The sequence below is a fragment of the Eptesicus fuscus genome, chromosome 12 (genome assembly GCF_027574615.1).
Source record: "Eptesicus fuscus isolate TK198812 chromosome 12, DD_ASM_mEF_20220401, whole genome shotgun sequence".
Taxonomy (NCBI): domain Eukaryota; kingdom Metazoa; phylum Chordata; class Mammalia; order Chiroptera; family Vespertilionidae; genus Eptesicus; species Eptesicus fuscus.
In genome coordinates this window covers 41,644,941-41,668,915 of record NC_072484.1, presented here as the reverse complement: position 1 = coordinate 41,668,915, position 23,975 = coordinate 41,644,941, and the positions used below count along the sequence as shown (strand labels likewise).

At 45.8% G+C, this 23,975-nt stretch overlaps 1 protein-coding gene across 1 annotated transcript; it reads left to right on the top strand.

Annotated features, from left to right (window-relative positions):
• Positions 1-447: 447 nt before the first annotated feature.
• CPLX4 (complexin 4) lies at positions 448-23,773 on the top strand. Its single transcript, XM_008149592.3, has 3 exons — positions 448-614; positions 7,220-7,307; positions 23,546-23,773. Exons 1-3 carry the CDS (start codon positions 448-450, stop codon positions 23,771-23,773), a joined length of 483 nt encoding a protein of 160 aa, XP_008147814.2.
• Positions 23,774-23,975: the final 202 nt, after the last annotated feature.

Sequence of the window (23,975 nt, the reverse complement as noted above, 5' to 3'; positions counted from 1 at the left end):
GACATTATGCTCTGGGCTAGAATTTGGAAATTATACTACAGCCATATAATGTCAGACTAATTTAATTGAAGAACTCTGGATGTAAGCCCTGCTGTGCTTATAATATAAAATTTAGAAATGAGTGAGGAGGGAGGGTAGAAAATGGGAAGGATTTTTTCCCTCTGAAATTAGCTTAGTGTATTAATTCAGAAAGTAGTCGGTTCCATCTGGTTGTAGGCCTCCATAATCTGAACCATCTGCCTCTGCATCCAAGGTAGCTCGCCTCTAATCCAGCTTACAGCCGCAAACCACTCTTCTCCATCAGGACGCCCTTGAGGAGATGAGGCCCTGCAAAGCCCTTTGCTCTTAAAGGCGTGGCTGTCATTGACGATATTTGGAGAGTTTGTCTTTTTTCTCTTCTTCAGATTTAGTCTGAGTTTTTGGTTTTCTCTTTCTGGAGCAGAAACAATGGCTTTCTTTATGAAAACTATGATAAGTAACCAGGTAAAGAATTTAGGATTTGGTGGCAGGTCTGAAGAAAATAAAGAAGAAGGAGGGACCTCGGATGCTGCTGCAGCTCAAGGGATGACCAGAGAGGAATATGAGGAATATCAGAAGCAAATGATCGAGGATAAGTGAGTACCTGCGACTTCATTTCCCTTTAAAAACAAAACGGAGTTCCTGCAGGCCTTACCTTCACCAGCTCCCCAGTATCTTTCTCTTTGCTCTGTAGATGCCTTTCCTTGTGCTGTCTGCCTCCAACCTTGTGACAAGTGTTCTGCTAAAGTGAACAGTTTTGTAGCATCCTACCTGTCTGAATAGAAAGGAAGAAGACAAAGTGAATCTATATGACGTTTTTAAGCAGCTTAACACTTTCTGATCCAGGCACGTTTTAATCAACCTCAATTTAAATATTCTCATGAAAAAATGTGAGCCTATCTTTATCGGTTTTCTGAAATTCACCCTCCTAGCACGTAGAAAGCTTTCAAAATTTAAGACTTCAGACTTGGCACCTGGAAGAGGGCCTTAAAGAACATCTAGTACAGCCACCTTGATCTCACATGTGCAAATAAAAGCCTAGAAAGCACAACGTGACTTGCTTCTCAGACTATGAATAACTGTGTGGGCTGTATATTATGAAAATTTTAAAGACACAGAAAAAAGAACAGTATAATGAATACCCTTATATGCCTATTATATATAGTTTTTAAATCCTCACCCAAGGATACTTTCATTGATATTTTTAGAGAGGGAAAGGGAGAGAAAGTGGACAACATTGATGTGAGAGAAAAGCGTCAATCTGTTGTCTCCTGCAGGCAAACCGATTGGCATGTGCCCTGACAAGAATCGAACCTGTGACCTTTCGGTATATGGGACGATGCTCCTACCAACTGAGCCACACTGGCCAGAGCATATGATATTGTGACATATTTGCTTATAGATAGATTAGTTGGATGGATGGATGGATAGATAGATAGAACAACTTTTAAAGAAAATTACAGGAATCATCATACTTCACCCCTATTTCAGTCATATACCTCCAAAAATTAAGGACATTCTGATGGCTATATAAAATGTAATCAAAATAAAATATTCATAATATTTGAGTTGGGTATTATGGAATGTGAATATCACCAACAATTTTTCACTACTAAAGACTGACCTTTAAATAAGTGCAATTTATATGTAATTTTTTTAAGTTCAAGGTTGAATCAATTTAAGAGTCTTTTAGTAATCAAGTAAGAATTGAAACATTGATCTTGAGGTTAAATGTTCAGTATATGTTACCAAAGAAAAATATTTTTGCCACTATGGCTATTTTGCTAACGATCAGTTACATAAGAGTTGCCTAAGTCCTATTGCTAAGATGATTATAAGTGAAAAGGTTAATGACCTGGAGGAAAGTAAGTACAAAGGCCTACATTGAATGGAAACCTTGTATTGTATTATTCTGAAAGAAATCATGGCTTAGAAACTATCTAGACTGGTATTATGCTTAGCTCTGCAGTAAATGAAAGTCAGCTTTAAAAAGTAAATACAACCACAAAAGTGATGTTGATGCTAAGATAATACTTAGGCAAAATAAATAAAGCAGCATTTCTTGAATATTGTCTAGTTTTGCCTATGGCATATAAAAAAAAACAAGTATAACAAAGAAATAGAAATAGAACAATAGCACCAAATTCTCAGCTCAAGTGGGCTTATAAAAGGAAAATTGTCAGGTATTGATTCATAGATTGATTTCAGAGAGAAAGGGAGAAGAAGAGAGAGATAAAAAAATCAATGATGAGAAAGAATCACTGATTGGCTGCCTCCTTCACATCCCCCACTGGGAATGAGCCTGCAACCTGGGCATGTGCCCTGACCGAGAATTGAACTGTGTGAACTCCTGGTTCATAGGTCAATGCTCAACCACCAAGCCACACCGGTTGGGCAAAATGGTCAGGTATTTAGACTATACACCTGATCTTGTAAAATATTTAATATGTCTCAGTAATAAATCTGCTCACAGATATGGCATCTGTTTGATTAACTAATGTCCTGGTTTTCCTTAATTTTATATCTGGACAGATCAAAGACCAAAACACCCAAATGATATTCTTATTTATTGGATTGGGTTATTTGCCAACTACTCTTGTATGTGTGTGTGTGTGTGTGTGTGTGTGTGTGTGTGTGTGTGAATATTATAAATTTATGTAGTCATCTAATGTAAGAAATATTAACGAGACAATAGGACCAGCCTGCTTCTCCATGGCAAGAGGCATGACTTCAAGTCCATTGCTTGAGTTTTCAAGAGCTTCATCGCCAAAAATACAACATAAAGAAGTGAGCATCAAAATGGCTCATCACAAGTTTCATGTAGAGAGAGCTATAGACATTATAATACATGCAATCATTAAAATTAATACTAGTAAATAGAAACCTTCTAAACCTGTCCTCGTCATTTTAGAAAAGTTGTGGGGTTGACTCCACTAATTGTAAACTGAAACCTACTTAACAATACACTCTACTGCACTTTCGTTTTTATTTTACTTCTATCTTCAGATTTTTTTTCACTACTGATAAGATTAATACTGAAAGAGGTCTACACCTAAACAGAAAACAATTGGAAAAGTCTAAATAAAACAGTAATCTGCTTATCCCTCCATGTCTCTAGTTACATTAAAATGTCCCTTTATTTTAGCTATGGTATAACAATTACTACAGTAACATTTGTAACTTGAACTTTGATATGCATCACAGACCAAAATATAAAAGCTAAAATTATAAAGCACTTAGAAAAAAGCATAGAATATCTTTGCAACTTGGAAGTAGGCAAGGATTTTTTAAACAATACTCTGAAAGCAATTACTATACAAATTTTAAGTGATAAATTAGATGTCAAAATTAAAAATTTCTATGCATCAAAAGACACCATTAAGGAAATAAATAGGCAAGCCGCAAATATAGAAAATATTTGCAAAACATGTCTGATGAAGTACTGGGATCTAGAATATAAAAATAATTTCTAGCCTGGCCAGCGTGGCTCAGTGGTTGAGCATCAATCTATGAACCAGGAGGTCACAGTTCAAGTTCTGGTCAGGGCACATGCCTGCGTTGTGGGCTCAGTCCCCAATGTGGGGCATACAGGAGGCAGCCCATCAATGATTCTTTCTCATCATTGATATTTCTATCTCTCCCTTTCCCTTCCTCTATGAAATCAATAAAAATATACTTTTTAAAATGTACTTTTTAAAAAGAGAACGAATACTTCACAAAGATATATAAATGGCCAATGAGTACATGAAAAAAAACACAAAACCCAATATCATTAGTCGTCATGAAAATGAAAATGAAAATGAAAATCACAGTAAGGTACCATTACACACATACAAAATGGCTAAAATTAAAAAGACAATATGGGAGTGGGGTGGGGGGGTGGCAATGGTAAGATATATACACATATAATACCTTAATAAAAAAAATTGGAAAAAAAAAAAAGACACAGTACCAAAATTTGGCCTAAATGTGATAGAATTCTTCTGGTTGATGAGATGTATGAGAGTATAACCACTGGGGTAAAGGTCTGACAGTTTCTAATAAAACTACACTTAGTCAACCAAATTACCCTATCACTTAGTAATTCCATGCCTAGATATTACCTAGGAGAAATGAATATACATGCTCACAAAAAGATTTGTACAAAAATGTTCATAGCAGCTTCATTCACAGTAGCCCCAAACCGAAAATAGCCCAGGTGTCCATCAACAGCAGGATGAATAAACAAACGTGATATATTCATACTAGAGGCCCGGTGCACGAAATTCGTGCACGGAGGGGGGTTCTCCCTCAGCCCAGCCTGTACCCTCTCCAATATGAGACCCCTTGAGGGATGTCCGACTGCCCGTTTAGGCCCGATCCCAGTGGGATCGGGCCTAAACGGGCAGTCGGACATCCCTCTCACAATCCAGGACTGCTGGCTCCCAACTGCTTGCCTGCCTGCCTTCCTGATTGGCCCTAACCGCTTCTGCCTGCCAGCCTGATCACCCCCTAACCACTCCGCTGCCAGCCTGATTGATGCCTAACAGCTCCCCTGCCAGCCTGTTTGCCCCCAACTTCCCTCCTCTGCCGGCCTGGTCACTCCTAACTGCCCTCTCCTGGAGGGTTGATCACCTCCAACTGCCCTTTCTTGCAGGCCTGGTCCCTCTCAACTGCCCTCCCTTGCAGGCCGGGTGCCTCCCAACTGCCCTCTCCTGCTGGCCATCTTGTGGTGGCCATCTTGTGTCCACATGGGGGCAGGATCTTTGACCACATGGGGGCAGCTATATTGTGTGTTGCAGTGATGATCAATCTGCAGATTACTCTTTTATTAGATAGGATAGAGGCCTGGTACAGGGGTGGGGGCCAGCTGGTTTGCCCTGAAGGGCGTCCCAGATCAGGTGGGGTTTCCCTTGGGGTGTGGGGCGGCCTGAGCGAGGGGCCTGTGGTGGTTTGCAGGCAGGCCACGCCCCCTGGTAACCCAAGCAGAGGCCCTGGTATCTGGAATTTATTTTCCTTCTACAATTGAAACTTTGTAGCCTGGAGCGGAGCCAAGCCAAGCCTGGGGCTCCCTCCGAGGCCGCAGCCATTGTGTTGGGGTTATAATTGAAACTTTGTTGCCTTAAGCAGGTGAGCCCGGCCAGGGTGTGTGGAAAGCTTTGCTTCCCCTGTTGCCGGGGGCAACCCTGGCCTGCTCTCTCAAGCTCCATTCTGCCGCCATTTGTTTGAATTTGTTTACCTTCTATAATTGAAACTTTGTAGCTTGAGTGGAGGCTTAGGCCTGGAAATGGCAGGCGGAAAGCTTGGCCTCCTCTGTTACCTAGGAAACCTTGCTCTCTGTGGCTGTAGCCATCTTGGTTTGGGTTAATTTGCATACTCGCTCTGATTGGATGGTGGGCGTGGCTTGTGGGCGTGGCTTGTGGGTGTGTCGGAGGTATGGTCAATTTGCATATTTGTCTATTATTAGATTAGATGGTAGAATACACCTAGTAATAAAAAGGAACAAACTGATAAATGAAAAACTTGGGTAAATCTCAAAAGTTTTCTATGCTGAATGAAAGAAGCCTTACACAAAAGAATGCATAGTGTATGGTCACATTTATGTGAGGTTCTAGAGCAGGCAAAACCAATCTATGATGGCAAGGACACAGTGGGAGTAGGTGTTGCTTGGGAATGGGGATGAAGGAATGTGCTCAGGTGACGATATGTTTTTTTATATCTTTAAAGGAGTTTGTATTATACACAGAAATAGAATCAATAGAACAAAGATAGGTAGATAGATAGATGGTAAATAGATAGTAAAACTATAAACAAAGACATAACTATAATTAATGGTCATGCATGTTGCAGTGGGGGAGAGACTACTGATTTCTACAATTTTGAAATGCATCAAAAAATAAGATGGATAAATGAATGGTTAGAGGGGGATAGATATATGATAAAACATGTCTTAGTAAGATGCTCATTGTAGAATCTAGATGGTGAGTACATGGGTCTCACTGTAAAATTCCATCAACTTTTCTGTATGTTTGAAATTTCTTATGATAAAATATTGGGAGGAACAAAAAAAACCTGCTTCTGCCCATGCCACAGGATAAGTCACTTGGATAAGTCACTTACTCTGTTTCCCACTCCAAAACTAGAAGATTGAACCCAGTATTCCCTCCTGCCTATTCCAGGCCAGACATTTTGTAGGGGGCAGTCGGTTCAGGGGGTGCCCACTGAGCAGTTTACTAGTAATCTGAGTGCTTCAGACCCAGCCCTTCCAGCAGTCAGCCTTCCACGTCATGGTTAAGATAATTTCAAAACTTGTGGTTGAGAATAGAAATCAGTTTAGCCACCTGAAAATGAAACAGTTTATTTTAATGCAAATAGTGCTTCATGCAAAGATGCTTCCCCAAACCCAAGAGCAGAAATCCCATCAGGCCCCACCTGGACCTAAACCAAGACGCAGAGAGCTGTTGGGAAGCCACTAGCACTCTTTTCCATCCCTCGCCATTGCTTCTATCTCACAAGGCAGCTTTGCTCTTCCTCCTCAGCTGGGAGCTCTCTCCTCAATCTGTTGCCCAGACCAGGTGACCCATGAAAAACGGCCGATGGCCTGCCTCCTTGTTCACCTGTCACAGCTCCAGCCACCCGCGCCAGCCACTTCCTCAGTCCCACCCAAATTCCCAGAGAAGAGGTTTCCTTTACCCAGTTTAGTCCAATCCAATCCAGCTAGAGGGCAGGGCCGTGTGTGTAAATGTAGCCCCAGTAATACACTTCTGTGGGCAGGGAGGGGGGTGGTATTGTGAACTTTGCAGATATTCCCAAAGGTGTCTGCCTCTGTCGGGATCATAAGCAAGGGAGTTTATTTCAAACCAGCACAGTCACAAGTCCAGTTAGGTGGTCCCCAGAGCAGTACGCAATCAGTCTCACTTTGAAGGGCTGCCTCCTTTCCGACAGGGAAGGGAACACCCCTGGGGGTTGGGGGGTGACAAGGAAGGGAAATGGCTTTATATTACATCCCTAATACCATGTGCCTCCAAAGCACCCCCAGTTCTGGATGTTTTAGCTGCTTGGAAAGTCACTCAGGAGTTTGTTAGAAATGCAGCTCCCACACCCCATCCCCACGTCTGAGGGCAGTGGGACTGGAAGGTGTAGCCCTTTGTCTGGCTCCTCTGAGCAGGCCTCTGAACTCCTTAGCTCTACACCCTCTGATCCTTTCTTCTTTTCCTTTTAGGATGGAAAGAGATGCTTCATTTACACAAAAAAAGGCAGAGAGGGCGTGCCTCAGAGTTCACCTCAGAGAAAAGTACAGACTTCCAAAGGTGAGGCACTCTTAACATAATAAACATCCAGCCATTTCTTCTTCTTCTTTTTTTTTTTTTGCATAAAAAGACATTTTTATTTTTATTATTATTATTTTTTTAAAATATATTTTATTGATTTTTCACAGAGGGGAAGAGAGAGGGATAGAGAGTTAGAAACATCGATGAGAGAGAAACATCGATCAGCTGCCTCTTGCACACCCCCTACTGGGGATGTGCCCGCAACCAAGGTACATGCCCTTGACCGGAATCGAACCTGGGACCCTTGAGTCCGCGGGCTGACGCTCTATCCACTGAGCAAAACCGGTTTTGGCTATTTTGTTTTTTTTTAATTAAATTTAATTAATGTATTTTTTTTGCAATCTATAATGCTAACTTTATTATTTTTTTCTTTATTGATTAAAGTATTGCATATGTGTCCTTACCCCCCATTGCCCCTCCAATCCCTCCACTCATGCCCTCACCCCTCTGGTGTCTGTGTCCATTGGTTAGGCTTATATCCATGCATACAAGTCCTTTGGTTGACCTCTCCCCCTTACCCCCACCCTCCTCTACCTTCCCTCCAACCATTTCTTACATAATTAAAAATGGAGAATGTTTGATGATCAGCAAAGGATCATGGTCATGAATATATGTATACAATAGTCCTCCCTTATCTACAGGGGAGATGTTCCAAGACCCCCAGTGGGTGCCTGAAACCACGGATAGTGCAAACTCTGTACTCTATATACTAAGTTTTTCTTATACACACATGCCCATGATAAAGTTTAATTTATAAATTAGGCATAGTAAAAGATTAACAACAATAACTAATAATAAAATAGGACAATTATAACAATATTAATAAAGGTCATGTGAGTGTGGCATTTTTAAGTAAAATAAGGGTGACTTGAACACAAGCACTGTAATACCACGGCAGTCCACCTGATAACCGAGCCTGCTACCTAGTGACTAAGGACAGGGAGTATAAAGTGCGGAGACACTGGACAAAGGGACAATTCATGTACAAGGCGGGGCTGGGCAGGAGAGTGTGAGGATTCATAACACTACTCAGAAGAACATACAATTTAAAATGTCTGAATTGTTTATTTCTGGAATTTTCCATTTAATGTTTTAAGCTGAGGTTGACTGTGGTTAACTGAAACCACAGAAAGTGAAACCATGGATAAGGGGGGAACTACTGTATATATACATTATATAAATCTATACATACATATATATGAATACATAAATACAAATTATATATATGTGTGTACATCCTATATAATAAAGAGCTAATATGCTAATTAGACCAAACAGCAGAACATCCATCCAGACGACCTTCCGGATGAAGCTGGGGCTGTGAGGGCCGAGCCCCTTGCATGAATTTCGTGCATCGGGCCTCTAATATATATATATATATATATATATATATATATATATATATATATATATATATACATATAGATAGATAGATAGATAGATAGATAGATAGATACACACACACACACTAGAGGCCTGGTGCACGGGAAGGGGGGGGTGTCCCTCAGGCCAGCCTTCACCCTCTCCAATCTGGGACCCCTCGAGGGATGTCCGACTACTTGGTGGGATCGGGCCTAAACAGGCAGTCGGACATCCCTCTCACAATCCAGGACTGCTGGCTCCCAACTGCTTGCCTGCCTGCCTTCCTGATTGCCCCTAACCGCTTCTGCCTGCCAGCTTGATCACCCCCTAACCATTCCCCTGCCAGCCTGATTGATGCCTAACTGCTCCCCTTTAGGCCTGGTCACCCCTAACTGCCCTCCCCTGCAGGCCTGGTCCCCCCCAACTGCTCTCCCCTGCAGGCCTGGGTCCCACTCAACTGCCCTTCCCTGCAGGCCCGGTCACCCCCAACTTCCCTCCTCTGCTGGCCTGGTCACCCCTAACTGCCCTCCCCTGCAGGCTTGATTGCCCCCAACTGCCCTCCCTTGCAGGCCTGGTCCCTCCCAACTGCCCTACCCTGCTGGCCATCTTGTGGTGGCCATCTTGTGTCCACATGGGGGCAGGATCTTTGACCACATGGGGGCAGTTATCTTGTGTGTTGGAGTGATGGTCAATCTGCATATTACTCTTTTATTATACTCTTTTATTAGATAGGATAGAGACCTGGTGCATGGGTGGAGGCTGGCTGGTTTGCCCTGAAGGGTGTCCCGGATAAGGATGGGGGTTCCATTGGGGTGTGGGGAGGCCTGGGTGAAGGGCCTGTGGTGGTTTGCAGGCTGGCCACGCCCCCTGGCGAACCAAGCAGAGGCTCTGGTATCTGGGATTTATGTATCTTCTACAATTGAAACTTTGTAGCCTGGAGCGGAGCCAAGCCTCCTGCTCGCTCCATGGCCAGCAGCCATTTCTTTGGGGTTTGTGTATCTTCTATAATTGAAACTTTGTAGCCTGGAGAGGAGGCCTAGGCCAGCCAGGGCTGCAGAAGCTTGGCTTCCTCCATTGCCAGGGGCAACCCTTGCCTCCTGCTCTTTCCTGCTCAGTGGCTGCCGCCATTTCTATTTGGATTTGTTTACCTTCTATAATTGAAACTTAGTAGCCTTGAGTGGAGGCTTAGGCCAGCAACAGCAGGCGGAAAGCTTGGCTTCCTTTGTTATCGGGGAAACCCAAGCCCCCTTCCTGCTCTCTGTGGCTGTAGCCATCTTGGTTGGTTTTATTTGCATATTTGCTCCTGATTGGCTGGTGGGTGTGGCTTGTGGGTGTAGCAGAGTTAGGGTCAATTTGCATATTGCTTTTCATTAGGTAGGATATCCTATATAATAAAGAGGGAATATGCTAATTTATCTATTATGGTGTCCGAGTCACAACCAGTCAAAGGTGCCCGCACACAGGAGCTGGGGAGCGGGGACGGGGATGGGGACTTGCACCACCAGGATGTGAGGCTGCTGCTGGGGGCAGCCCCCCAGCAGAAGTACGCGCAGGCCTATGGTGCCGCCTGGCCCGAGGGGGGCGTCAGGATGGGGGCGGGGCCTCAGTGGAGAGCTCTCAACACTCCTGCGCTGGGGTCTGAAGGCGCGGAGAGGAAGGGAGAGCACATAGGCAGTTAGGGGGATCAGGCCAGGAGGGGAGAGCAGATAGGTAGTTAGGGGATCAGACAAGGAGGGGAGAGCAGTTAGGGCCATCAGGCCAGCAGGGGAGCAGTTAGGGGCATCAGGCAGGCAGGCAGGTGAGCGCTTAGGAATCCGTGGTTCTGGATTGTGAGAGGGATCCCAGATTGGAGAGGGTGCAGGCCAGGCTGAGGAACCCCTCCACCCCCACCCCCATGCACGAATTTCGTGCACCAGGCCACTAGTGTATATGTCTTAAGCGTAACCAAGGCATGGTATAGTGAAAAGAGCACTAAAGTAGGAGTTCATAAAGACTGGATCCCAGTCATCCTGCTTCTATAAACTTCCATTTCCACTCAACAAAATGAACCCCTACCAATAACATTTTAATGTAAATTTATCTAAAGACTCTAGAACGGCTATATATAAACTCATAATGGGGCTAATGATCACAGCTGCCATTCATTGAGCTCTAAGTGCAGGCACTGTGCCAAGTGCTCTGCATGTGGCAATTCATTTCCTCCTCTCACAGTTCTCTGAGTAGGCTCAGTCCTACATTAGGGGAAACAGAGGCCCAGAGAAAGTGCCCTCCTCCCAAAGGCCACACAGTGGAAGGGCAAAGCCCGGGGTCTAACTTCTTTAATACTCTGCCTCTCTGTCAAAGGAATGATCGGTTGCTTCTTTTGGGGAATGATGTGGCAGGGCTGGTCATCACCTGGCTCCATCCTACCTGTCTTGGCTGAGAGGACCAAGCTATTCACAGTGCATCTACTGCACATCTGTTTCTACTTCGCTGGTGGAGGGGAGGGAAGAGGATGTGTTGGCATGTGCACAGGGCTCAGACGCACTCTCCCAGGCCTGCATGGGTGACAGAGGGCCCAGCACTTAGCTCCTCTGGCTCAGACATTCCCCCTCCTGGGGATCGTCCAGCTCCTCTCAATGATTCTAGGTCCGTGCTCAACTTCACATTCTGGAGGTGCACGCTCCCTACGAGAACATCTTCCACCTGGAGAAACCATAGAGGAAGATCCTCCAAAGTACAGGTCCTCCCCCCACAACTTCCCCCACCCCCAGGATGAGAGCCACTAAACCAATTCCCCCAATGGGTCTCCTGCAGATCCCCGAAAGCTGACTTCAGAAGCGACAAGCAAGGAAACGAAGGGAGACAGGCCACACTGTCCATGCAAGATCACTGCTGAAGTCACCAAAGGGTTAAATAGACCCTCCCTGTGGGAGAGATTGATTCCTAGGACCCAGAACAGGAAAACTCCCAATGACATTGAACTCACTTGCCTTTGAAACCAATGAAGTTTGAAAAGAATGCCTTACTTTTTGTGCCCTGTATTCTGTGTAGCAAGTACTTTTTCCCATCGTGCTTGCATTGTGGACGAGTGGAGCGCTTCTAAACACTGTGCCTTCCACTCCCAGTGTCTGGTGAGTTTCCTGGTGCTCCCTGGGGTGTCTCTGCTGTTTGGCATTGTGGTTCCCCCACCCCCCCCCGGCCCCGCCCCAAGGCAGGATGCCTGACTCAGATTTACTCTGCTGAACAGAAGCTCCTGCCTCCTGCCTTGGATACATTTGATTAAGCACCACAAATCTTGTTTGGAACAAAGCAGAAATTAAACACACACACACACACACACACACACACACACACACAGAGAGAGAGAGAGAGAGAGAGAGAGAGAGAGAGAGAGAGAGAGAGAGACAGCAGGCCATGTCTCTTCCACAAAGGTGGGGCTTTTTAAGGATTTATTTTTGTCAGCTGCTCTGCTGTCCTTCTGTGGGATGTAATGAGAAATGGGTTTCAATTCTGGCTCTGCCACTCTGACACGGTGCAACTTCAGGGGGCTTCTAAAACTATCTGAGCCTATAAAATGGGTCAATGATACCTGCTTTATAAGGCTTTTGTCTGTGATAAAATAGGAATGGGCAAAAGTAGGTTTACATTTGTTTGTATAGAAAATAACACAACAATTAATAGATAATAATACAAGAATAAACTCTGTTTTTCACATACCCACAACTGTAAACCTCCTTTTGCCCAGCCCTATATATGTAAAGAGCCTAGTACAGTGCCTGACTAATGGAAAGAGCTCAATATATGATAGCTCTTATTATTACACAGAAGTTATTTCTTGATCATAACAATAGGGGACTTGGAGACCATGGGCGAGCGCACTGACATTATAAACAATACAGCAACTCGAGGGCTCTGAACCTCAAGAATCGGAGCTTTTGATTGTTTTCTTCCTGGGTGGTGAGCCAGTGGTCTTGTCCATTTCCCGATCCTCAGGGTGAGCCCCTTCAGGCTTAGCAGCAGGGTTTTGATGCTCTTCAGAGAAAAATAATTCCCACATCTCTGAGCCAAGCTAGCATCTGGGACAAGAGCCTCTCCAACAGAAACTATGGAGAGAGGAAAGAATTACAGCCATGAAATCTGCACTTTCATATCCTCCCTGGAGAGGGCCAGGCCCTGGGGAGTGATAGTGACTATAACTGCCTAGGGTACTGCTCCCCATAGCCAGCTGGGTTGGGAATGGACGAACTATGACAAAGTTGATAAATGGTTAACAGTGGAGTCCAGGATCTTTCATTGCATGATTCACCGGTGCTCATATAGCCCCTTTTCTGTACTGTTTCAAATTCATCATGCTTATGAGACCTCACTGATATTTTCATTAACCCTGAAAGAGGCCTTTGAGTTCATGTAAGAAACTAACACCACTTTTGGCACAAGGAAACTGCAGCCCCTGGGGTGGGGGTGGGAGTGGGGGAGGTTAAATAGCTTTGTAAAAACCCACAGCTATTGAGTGACAGCCAGGATTGGAACTCAGGCCTCTCAACCATGAAAAAGAGTGACTTAAGAAAGGATTTGAACACCGTCCCTTTCACCCCATGGTCTCGTCCCTTTCTCTTCTTAATATTCCCGGTGTCCCAAAAGCTTAGTGCAGTTTTCAGTTCCATGTGGCTTAAAACTGCATGAAGACTTTGGGAACAGACAACCTGCACTGGTCATTATTTCAGTGAAGTGTCACAGAATGCCATCCCCAGCAGCCGGGCACATCCCTTTTCCTTCTGTGTTGTCTGACGGCTTGACCACAGACCTGTGAGTCAACGACTAAATTCCAAATACAATCCAAATAGAGAGATGAGACTTAATCCTTCGCTGCAGAGTTTGCTGTCAGGTGGGGGCCTCCTAGGCCACCTGAGTTATGGCTGTGTTTTGTCAAAATGGGTTCTACACACAGTGCTTCAAGAATTTGCCTATGGTGTAGAAAATAGTAATAATACAACTGCTGCTTTTGGGGGGCAGGGGGATATGATCCATCATGTTCCACTTTGTCCAGTTATCCCAGATGTGGCAAACGCCCCAACCTCAACACACCACCGTGCATTGGCCTCCAGCCCCCACTTGGGTACTTCCTCTGCCTCGTGGCTGACACAGGTTACAGTCCCCCCCCCACCCACCCACCCACCCACCCCATTGAGGCTCTGGGTGCAGCAGGGCCTTCAATAGCCTCTCGGCTAGAAAGGGGCGCTGGGGGAGAGCCGCATTTTCCAGTCTCCAGTCCCCCAACCCCCAACCCCCACCAGACATCACACCTCGGGCTGCTGCTTCTTTTCTGTGCAGAATGGCCACTCCTGTCCCAGCCAGACCCTGGCTCCGCTAGGAGCCCAAGTAGTGGCAGCTGCGCTGGACAGGAACCCGGGCCCCTGGCGCCCCCTGGTGTCCCCAGTCGCAGCGGGCACAGGCAGCCCCAGGGAAATGCACCCTCGCTGTGACTGTTTTTAGTTCTTCCGAAGCAGGAACCGTGGGCTGTAGCAGGGACAGTGGTGCTGTTGGGGAACAGAAATAAATGTCTGAGGGTCGCTTTTTTTGGAAGTCCATTCTTTTGATTGCACATTTTATTCTGAAGTGGCTGTGCTAGCAAGCCTGGAAGAGCGTGGCGGGCCCTCTTAGGAGCAGCTGTCACAAAGAGGTGGCAGCACGCGTGAGGGACCTGGGTGGGGACAGGTGGGAGGGGGGCATCTGAGCAGCGGGCTCCCATGCACAGCATGCCAGGATGGAGGTTTTAGCTGTCTCCACAGCAACCAGGGTAGCCAGGGGTCTTGAAAGACTGACAGTACTAGTGGAATTGGCATATGCAGCCTTGAGAGGGGATGACTTAGGGGAAAAGATGAGTGGGGATAGCCATTTCCGAGGGCCTGAATGCCATGCTTTGATCTCATGCTGTGTCAAGTCCCTGCATGTGGAGGGGCTCTTGCTGCCACTACTACGGAACTGGGTGTAATGTTAGGTCTTCCTTTGATTCTGCAGAAGAACCCTCGAGTGCCATCTGAAAACCATGGGGACTTACAGGTTTTCATTTCCTAGGTGCACCCCTGAGGGCCAGGCTAGGCAGTGCCCAGGGGCATCATGGTGATTAGGAAAACTCCATACCATGGCAACATGTCCAGTGAATTGGAGGGAAAGGAATGAGGGGCTGACCGGCCAATGTTACCCTCCTAGCGCAGCAGGGGGTGGACAGAAGCCTGGGCCGGTGAGAACTGCGAGGGTGTAGACGGGACAACAGATGCCCAAGTCACAACATACATCTCCTTCATGGGGGCACCTTGATTCCTGTACTTAATTGATTACTTATCTCATTACTGCAATTAAAAACGGTCATCATGGCATATATACAATGGAATATTATTTGGCCATGAAAAAGAAGGAAATCCTGCCATTTGTGACAACGTGGATGGGCCTTGAGGGCATTATGCTAAGTGAAATAAGTCAGAGAAAGACAAATACTGTACGATCTCACGCATATGTGCAGTCTTAAAAATAACAAACTCATAGAGGGAGAGAACAGGTTGCCAGAAGCAAGGGTTGGGGTGGGCAAAATGGGTAAAGGGGGTCAAGAGGACAAACTTTCACTTAGAAGGGAAATAGGCCCTGGGGCTGTAATGTACAGTATGATGACTATTTTTATAAATGGTGATCAAAAGTCATCCGTAAGGCAAATGGTATTGTTATTAACAGTCAGCAATAACCTTTGAGCTAGGCGGGGACATCTGGGGAGCATGCCGGAAGCCCCTTCCTCTTCCTCTGTCTCTTCCTAGAGCAGGTGTGGGTTCCTGAGCCACCATGGTACTTGGGCTCCTTCACCCCAGTGCTGGGTGTTATTTCTCTTTTTATTGAACTTATTTTTTATCTACAGAAAAGCACATGACATAGATGTACGCTCAATGCATAATCATAAAACTCCTATAAATTGAGTTTCATCTGATCTTCCCCAAGTCCACAAATATTACTATGACCAACCGGGCCTTGAGTCTCCTTATGCTCCTGGTATTTTTCATGCCCTTTCCCTCCAACCTCTCTAACCTGTGTTTCTACACCCAGGATGGTAGAGTTGAGAACTGAACACAACTGTCTAACAACAAGAAAAAAGGTTCTGGGCAGAAGGAACAGGTCACCCAGGCCTTAATGGGCTCCTAATAACAACCTTCGCCTCCCTCGAGGTTTGCAGAATTCTTAGCCCTGGGCCATCTTATAAAGTCCATGTTGGGCAAGCCACACACTAATAATATCAACAGTCCTCCGGAAGCTGGACACACTCAACATGTCCCCCCGCTAACAAGGGACAACTGAGGTGCCTCATTCACAATTCCTCAGGGTCACGTCCGTCCATGGTTGTGTAGCCAGCAGGAGGCGGTTATGGGCCCCTTTACGCAGGCCCAGTAGAGCGCAGACCTGAGGAATATGTCTTCCCGGGAGCTGTCGGGTATAATGAGGATAACAATGTCGCATTGGGGAATTAGCACTATGTTTTCTAAGTTATTTGGCGGGTGTTTTCTGTGGAAAAGAATGTTGTCACCAGGTTGCTGCGTAGGGAAGGGAAGCTTGGGCTGCGAGAAAGAGACAAACTATACAAGGCCTCCTCTCTGAGGTTATTGCTTACTGTCAGTGACAGTCCCATGTGTCATACCCATGTCTTCTGATGACCACATTTGACGCAGTAATGACGCAAGGAGTCAGATGAGTGCAGTGATCAAATGGCAGCATATGCAGCACATCTAAGAAAACGTATCGGCCATGATCGTGCTCATGTCCACGTCCGCTCTGCTGATTTCCTCTGGTGTTCCAATCACTAGTAATTAGAGGGCCTCAGATGCTATGGCAAGCCGTGATGCTCACGTTGGAGTTGGATCTCAGTCCATTAATCCTGTATGTTCAGGTTTTCCTCTCTATTGGCCTCTCCTTTATAAAGGAGTTGGGTCTCTCCCAACGAAAACACAAAGTAAACGTGCTTTCTAGGTGTCCTCTAAAGGACTGCTGGCCACGTTCTGCCCAAACTCCTCCTTCAGACACTCGGTCATATGGTTCCATTGTCTTTTTGTTTCTCTTTGTTTTATTAGGCACTGGTCACTGCTTCCTCCCTGAAGCCCTCTCTCAGCTTCTGGACACCACCCTCTGGTTCTCACTCTCCTCAAACTATTTCTCCTCTGCCTTCTTCATCGCTAACCCTCCCCTGTCCGCCCCAAATTTTGAGGGTGCTCCCTCCATCTGCTCTTTTCCCTCTCCAGTCAAACATTTTCCCCAGATGGCTACACTTTGCTGTTGCTTCCAGCCACCACTTGTGTGTGTGTTGCTGTGCAGACTTCCAGCCCACACCTTCTCCCTAAATGTCACCTCTCTTTGGGGCTCCTCAAACCTCATCTCCAGAACAGAGTCTTTCATTATCCCTTAAACCGGGCTTCCTGTTGGCTTCACCCTGGCCAGCCCCTCATCCCCTGCACTTTTCTACTCCACCCCCCCAAAACTGGAAGTCTTAACTCTCCCCCCTTCTCCAGCAAATAACCATGTCACGCTAATTTCACCTCCTAAACAATTCTCAACTCCATCCCAAGTTCAGGCTTCATCATTCCTCACCTCTTTTATTTCAATAGCTCTTTAGTAGCTTTTTGACTTTGAGTCTTGCTCCTCTTAAAACGTCAGAGTGAGGTTTCCAAAAGGCAAATCTGATCCTGTTGAGAGAGAGAGAGAGAGAGAGAGAGAGAGAGAGACTTACCACAACTTTTTAGAATGAAGTCAAACCCCTTGGCCCCATGATGTGGCTCCTGTCTTTCCAGCCTCGTGCCACTCCCTGCCTGGACTGTACTTTTTCCCACTTTGTTCTCTATACCCTATTCCTTATGGTCCCCTTCCCTCCTGTAAGATTTTGATCTAGTGCCATTTCTTCCAGAACCTTCCATGACCTCTCTCTCCCCACTCTCCTCCTTGCTCCTGTAATACCTGAGTACATGTCTCTTATGCCTTTTCCACCCTGAATATTCTTACTAACTACACTGTGCTGCTTAACAAAAAGGGGCTCAGTGTTTCATCTTTATCTCAATGCCTTGTATGGATCCTGGCATGTGAAAGTTACACACACACACACACACACACACACACACACACACACACACACCTTTGCAAAAGGTTTGCTATGATTAATTGATGTTATTGGGAAAAAGAGGTGGCAGGGGGGGCGGGGGAGGGGGAGAAGGGAACCATACCCAAAGAACAAAATATCAAAACAGCAGAAATAATCTATCTGCCATGAGAGTTATATTAAAATAAATTTTCATGAAAAGAACAAGTCTGAATTTGTGATCATAATATTATAATACAAAATTATAATTCTGTATAAAATGCAAAGGCTCCTTGACATTATAATTAAGATGTCATATTTCTTCAACTAGAGGAAGTAGTACATTTTAAATAAAGCTACAAGATTATGTCTAAAAACAAAGGTGCCCCTTTTCCTAGCCAATTCAAAATGTGTATGTAAGTCAAGCCAAATTAATAAGAGAAAACAGTTCCACAATGAACCCTAATCCTATTAACGGAATTGTCAATCTAGGTTAGTCATTGAAAAATAATGTCATGCCCCCTGCTGAGCTCCATGATTTAGTTACACCTGGTGTTTGTCTGCTGTATTAAGGGCATCGTTCAGTTTGAATAAAGATGAAGATAGAAGACAGTCTATCAATAGAATTGTCTTTCAAAGTATCACACTGAAAGCTCCATTAGAGTTGAATTTCAAATTTGCCTCTTAAAGAAAGATATGGTTCTGTGAACCTTTCTTTGCCCTCCTCCTTTGAATTGGGGGCTGCTCAGCAGGACACCGGAACCTCCTGCGTCTGAGCAGTTGTTTGGGGGGGGGGGGGAGGGCTGATGAAGAGGCCATCAGAGGCCCAGCCAAGGCCCTCTGTTCCTTCTCCTTCCATCCTACCCCAGTTCAGTTTGCTCCTTCTACTCACACCCTTGAAAGAGCTGTGGACTGAACGTCCTAAGGGGACATGAGGAAGGGAAGAAAGAATCCTGGGACCCTGGTGCTGCACAGTGGGAATGTAATACATGTTTCTTAGCCATACCAGCTTTCTCAACTAACCCTCCCACCCACCCTTATAGATAAGAACACCAGCTGAGAGAGGGAAAGTGACTTCCCACGGTTACACAGTCTGTAAATGTCAGGGCAAGATGAGATCCCCTGGTCAGAACAAGGATGAATGTTTCAGGAGTCTGGTCCCCAAAATCCTCATGCCTACTCCCCTCTGGCCTGGCCCAGATCCCGCTTACTTTGCTCGCTTTTACTTTCTATGGAGGTGTTTGTTGACTGGCTGTATTCTTTGCTCTATATTCCCACTCACCTAAGCTCTGGCAGAACAGGAACCAGCGGTTGCTGTCACCGGGGCTAGAGGCAGTGAGGGGTGTTGATGAAGACAAGTGACTGTTGAAGTCCATGATCCTCACAGATATGTAAACATCAAATGTTTGATCAACTCACCAAAATGAAAGAATGAAAGAAATCCATTAATCTAGCTGTCTGGTATCATGTAGACCAAAATAGATAAATCCAAAACAAATCAAAGCTACCTAGCATCCATCACACTGGTAGTTGCTTACACACCAAGCTGGTTGACTAGACTCTAACAACGCTTCTAATGAATGCTCAGTGTTTTGACTATATAACCATCTATGACAGTTTGTCATTATATTTCAAGTCTGCTACAAGATGAAGGGCAGTTGATCAAGAGCCAGGGCATAGGAAGTCTGGATCCAGGGTCATGCTTATCCTTCAATGAGAAGTCATCAATCAGTCACAGAGAAGAACAAAGGCAGGATATGGGGCTATATAAGTAATGGGGCATTCAGTACTTGGTGATTAAGATTATAAATCTGGTTAAAAACCAAGAGATTAAAACTGAGTCAGCATAAAAAGAATGAGCTCTTAACTGCATTAAACAATATCCCAAATTGATAAGATTTCTAGAAATGAGAAGACCTCTGAAAGAGAACCTCTAAGAATACAGTGTAGCTTATCAGTCCCCTAATTGTATGCTAGTTCACTTCATTCACTCATTCCTTACTTTATTCATTCATTCATTCATTCATTCATGCCTTGGTTCTCAGCACCAAGCCTCCCCTCCCTGGAGCTGATTCCTATTGGCTGTAATTGCACTTATATTTGTGGGATGTAATGAGGCATTACTGCCTTTCCTATATGTGTGAGCAGTGTCAAAATATCCAACCTGAGATCTGTCAGTGGGCAGCAGAAAGTCTGGACAAGACATTCATTGTTTGTATTGCAGACACGGTCCCATTGGCAGGGCGGTTCATTAGACAGGAGAAGGCAAGGCTGCCCAGGGCCCTCTGTATAAACCCCACTTATACTCCTTAATTGCCTGCTCTGTCCCGGATCCTTCTCTTAAGGGCCTATACCCCTCCCCGATCTGTTTCGCTGTCCATGCCTTCTTTATCCCAGGCACCTTTTTAGCAGATACCTTGATAGCAAGTTGCCCTTCTTCCTCTAAAACATTAATAACCACAGACACTGTTTGTCCCAGTCTTAGACATTTACAAATCTGTTTCACAACATGTCTCATTCAGTCTGCTCAAGAATCCTCTGAGGGGGCCCTCACCAGAAATGTTTGTTGACTTGCCCAAAGTCATGCAGTAGGCAAATGACAGAACGGGGGCACGAACCAGGTCTCCTGACTCCAAACCCCATGATCTCCCCACTGGCCTAGGCCATCTCTGCAGGAAAGCAGTGTGCATCTGCTTCAGCTTTTTACAAATGGGACTCTGGCCCTTGGCCTGTTAGGTCTGAGCTGGCTCACTTGGTGAGGACCCAGGGCTTAATGAGGCCAGGAGTCCAGGCTTGGCTCCAGAGCATGTCATTTTGTCCTCTAGCCACTCACTGGCCCTGTCCTACCCTTAGTCATGAGGTGTCCACAATCCAGGAAATTGATTCCAGTACTAGAAATATCACCAGAAGCAACTGTGCTGCTGATAGGCGGTCAGTAGCACTGTCCTTCTAGAAGGATGGTGGTTGTAGAACTCTGACCACACCCAACACTGCCTTTATTTACTTATTTTTATTTGGAGAGAGAGTTGGAGAGAGAGAGAGAGAGAGAGAGAGAGAGAGAGAGAGAGAGAGATTGGTGTGAGAGAGAAACATCAATCAGTTGCCTCCAGCATTCCCCTGATTGGCGATTGAGCCTACAACCTAGGTATATGCCCTGATTGGTGTCGAACCACCACCTTTTGATGCACAGGATGACGCTCCAACCAACTGAGCCACACCAACCATGGCACCCAATATTGCCTTTAGACTGAACAACTTGGGCCACCTGCCTTGGGCTCCATGCTGTAGAGGGCTCCCTGCTGTCTTTTCTCAGGCCACACCCCTTCACATGGGGTGAGAATTCTGCAAGGCCAAAGGGATGGGCCTATCCAGAACCCATACCCCTCTTTTAGACCATACTCTATTTGCCCAGGACCAAATTCCCTGCCTAAATGCATTCTGGAGCCTGCCCAGGCCTTGGCACCTGGTCTGTCATCCTGAGAGTACCCTGAGCTGCTGGCCTGAGTATTGCTAGGGCTGAAGAGTAGGGCAGGTGTCTGGAAAGCATACACACAGGGAGAGATGGAGCCACAACCTGGAAAAAGGAAGGCCAGGTTGTGAGCTGGGACCTCCTTCAGTGCTCATCCTCTGTGTCCCATAAACATGAGGATGGGTCTGACAGGGTAGGGAAGCTGGGCGTCTAGGCAGCTTTCTCCCAGAATTAAGGGCCTAGTGACAAACGGAAAATGAATAGGCCCAGGTTTCTAGGAAAGCTGAGCCTATTGAGCAAAAATGGGCTATTCCTAGGCCAGAGGTAAGGTGCCAAGACAGCAAGGCCTTCTCATGGAGCTGACCATGAGTGCAGGAGTCACAGTGACATAGCACAAACCCCCACCCCCTCTGAGGGCCTGGTGACATCCGCAGAGAGCTTATTACCAACTAGAGGGATGGGGTATCAGAATTCCCAAGAATGCCTTTTCGAATCATTACATGTTATTTTGGGGTGCATAAGAGAAGACAGATGTCCCTCATTGACATGAGCTGAGACTCTACAGGCTGCAATCCCATGTCTCCTCTCCTCCCAGCAAAACTGCCCAGAGGGTGATTAGCAGGAAGACAATCGCTAGGGTAGGTAAATAAAAAATAAATTGACAGAGAGGATTGGCTGAGAGCCCCTGGGGATTAACTAACTAATTAATCCCCACAACAGTTTGACTAGGAACTAATTAATCCATTAAGCACTTTGAGGGCCGAGGCTTGGCTAAGTGCAGGAGAGGTTTCCCAGACCTCAGGAGGTGACGCTGGGAGTGGGCCTTCTCAGAGGCCTTGAGGAGGACCTGTGTGAGGACCATGCCTCTGGGGCACTGTCATCAGAAGGCTGCCTGTCCAGCTGTTTCTAGAGTCAGGCTCCCCGTTAGTCTGCCCAGAGAAACAAATACAGGAAGCTGCTCTGTGGAAAGGCTGTGGCCTCCAGCTTCTCAAAGGATCTGCTGAAGAAATATGAAGCCTTGGACAGTTAGAATGGGAAGGGCCCTCTGAGACCCACTTTGGAGATGGAGACTCAAGTTTACACATGGCCCTGGCTCACCATTTGGACCTGGAGACAACCAATATTTGTTTATGGTTATCACTACTAAATACCCAGGCAAGGGGGGTGGGATGCTCTCTGTAGATGCTGATTGAACTCCACCTTGGACTCAGCAGGTGTCAAAATCGTTCTAAAACCAAATCTATGTGGTCTGATTAAGACTAAGATGATTGTTTTATATTTATGTGATTTGTCATGTGCTTTGGTGACAAACTCAAGACTGGTCATAACATATCGAGGTGGGCCCTCAATTCTACTTAGATATTTCCTATCATTTGCTTTTTTGACATTCTCTTAAATCTTATCTGCCCCTGAGGCCCAGTTTAGCACCTGTTACAACCTGATCTCAGAAAATTATCTCATTGCAGCCATCTGGGGATGTCAACAGCCCTTACCTTTCCCAGAGAAACTTTTTCTCTAGATTCTTCTTTCTCATTACAAAACAAAGATATCAGGTGGCATGCTCTTAGAATTCTGGGACAGTCATGCCTAGAACCACAAGATGAAATTGTAAGGCAAACTGTGACTAGTCAGGAATGCTGAGTGGGAGCCAGACATGCTTCCAGGTGCCAAGGATGGAAGGCTGAAGTTGACAAGATTCTGCACCCATGAGGGGCCCCCGTCTAGTAGAAGGGACGGAAGGGGCAATAGTTAAGTAGAATTTGCTAGTCAAGAGTGATGACTAAAAAGGGGGAGCACTGTCAGGCCACTGTGAACCCAAACCCCACCCTCCAGAATCATATCAGCCAGGGCCACTGAGTCACAATCTGGGGCTGCTAGCTGCAGAAGCCCGAAGCCCAGTTGGTGCCTGATTCTCAAGCTTTGCATAATCAGCGCAACAGAGAGGACTTCTTAAAACACAGATTGCTGGGCCCCACTGGGAGTATCTGATTCACTAGGTCTGGGGTGGAGCCCAGAAATTTGTCTTTCTAACATGTTCTTACATGATGGTGAGGCTGCTGGGTCCAGGAAACCACTGTGCTAGAGGTTCTGATCCACCCAAGTGCACTGAAAGAGGGGTGTCACAACCAAGATCCCCAGCCTCCATGACAGCTACCAGGCCCAGGCTCTGCTGAGAGACAGCCAGGCATGCCATTCCCTTCATTCCTCAACAGACCTTTGTTTTCCTGCTACTTTTAATGTTTATTTGTTTGCTTGCTTGTTTTAGAGTGGTCTCTCTATCTCTGCATTTGTTTTTCCACGCAGAGTGAAATGGATGAGAACCAAATCCAGATGGCTGGAGATGATGTGGATTTGCCCGAAGATCTCCGAAAAATGGTAGATGAAGATCACGAGGAGGAAGAAGATAAGGATTCTATTCTGGGGCAGTTACAGAATCTTCAGAATATAGACTTGGACACCATAAAAGAAAGAGCCCAGGCCACGATCACAGAAATCAAGCAGACGGCAGAGCAGAAGTGTTCTATGATGTGAGGGGCGGGCGGGGCTGGAGGAGGGGACCAGGTCAAGGCAGAGGTGACCACTCTCCTATGGAACGACTTGAGCAGCACATATTCAATGCAGTGAGCAGGGTTAGAAAAACCATGAGGGCAAAACTCTCTACAAACACGTAGACAACAACTTAATGTTCTAATTGTTCCTGATAGAATGTTTAGTTAGCACCTAGCAGCAGAAA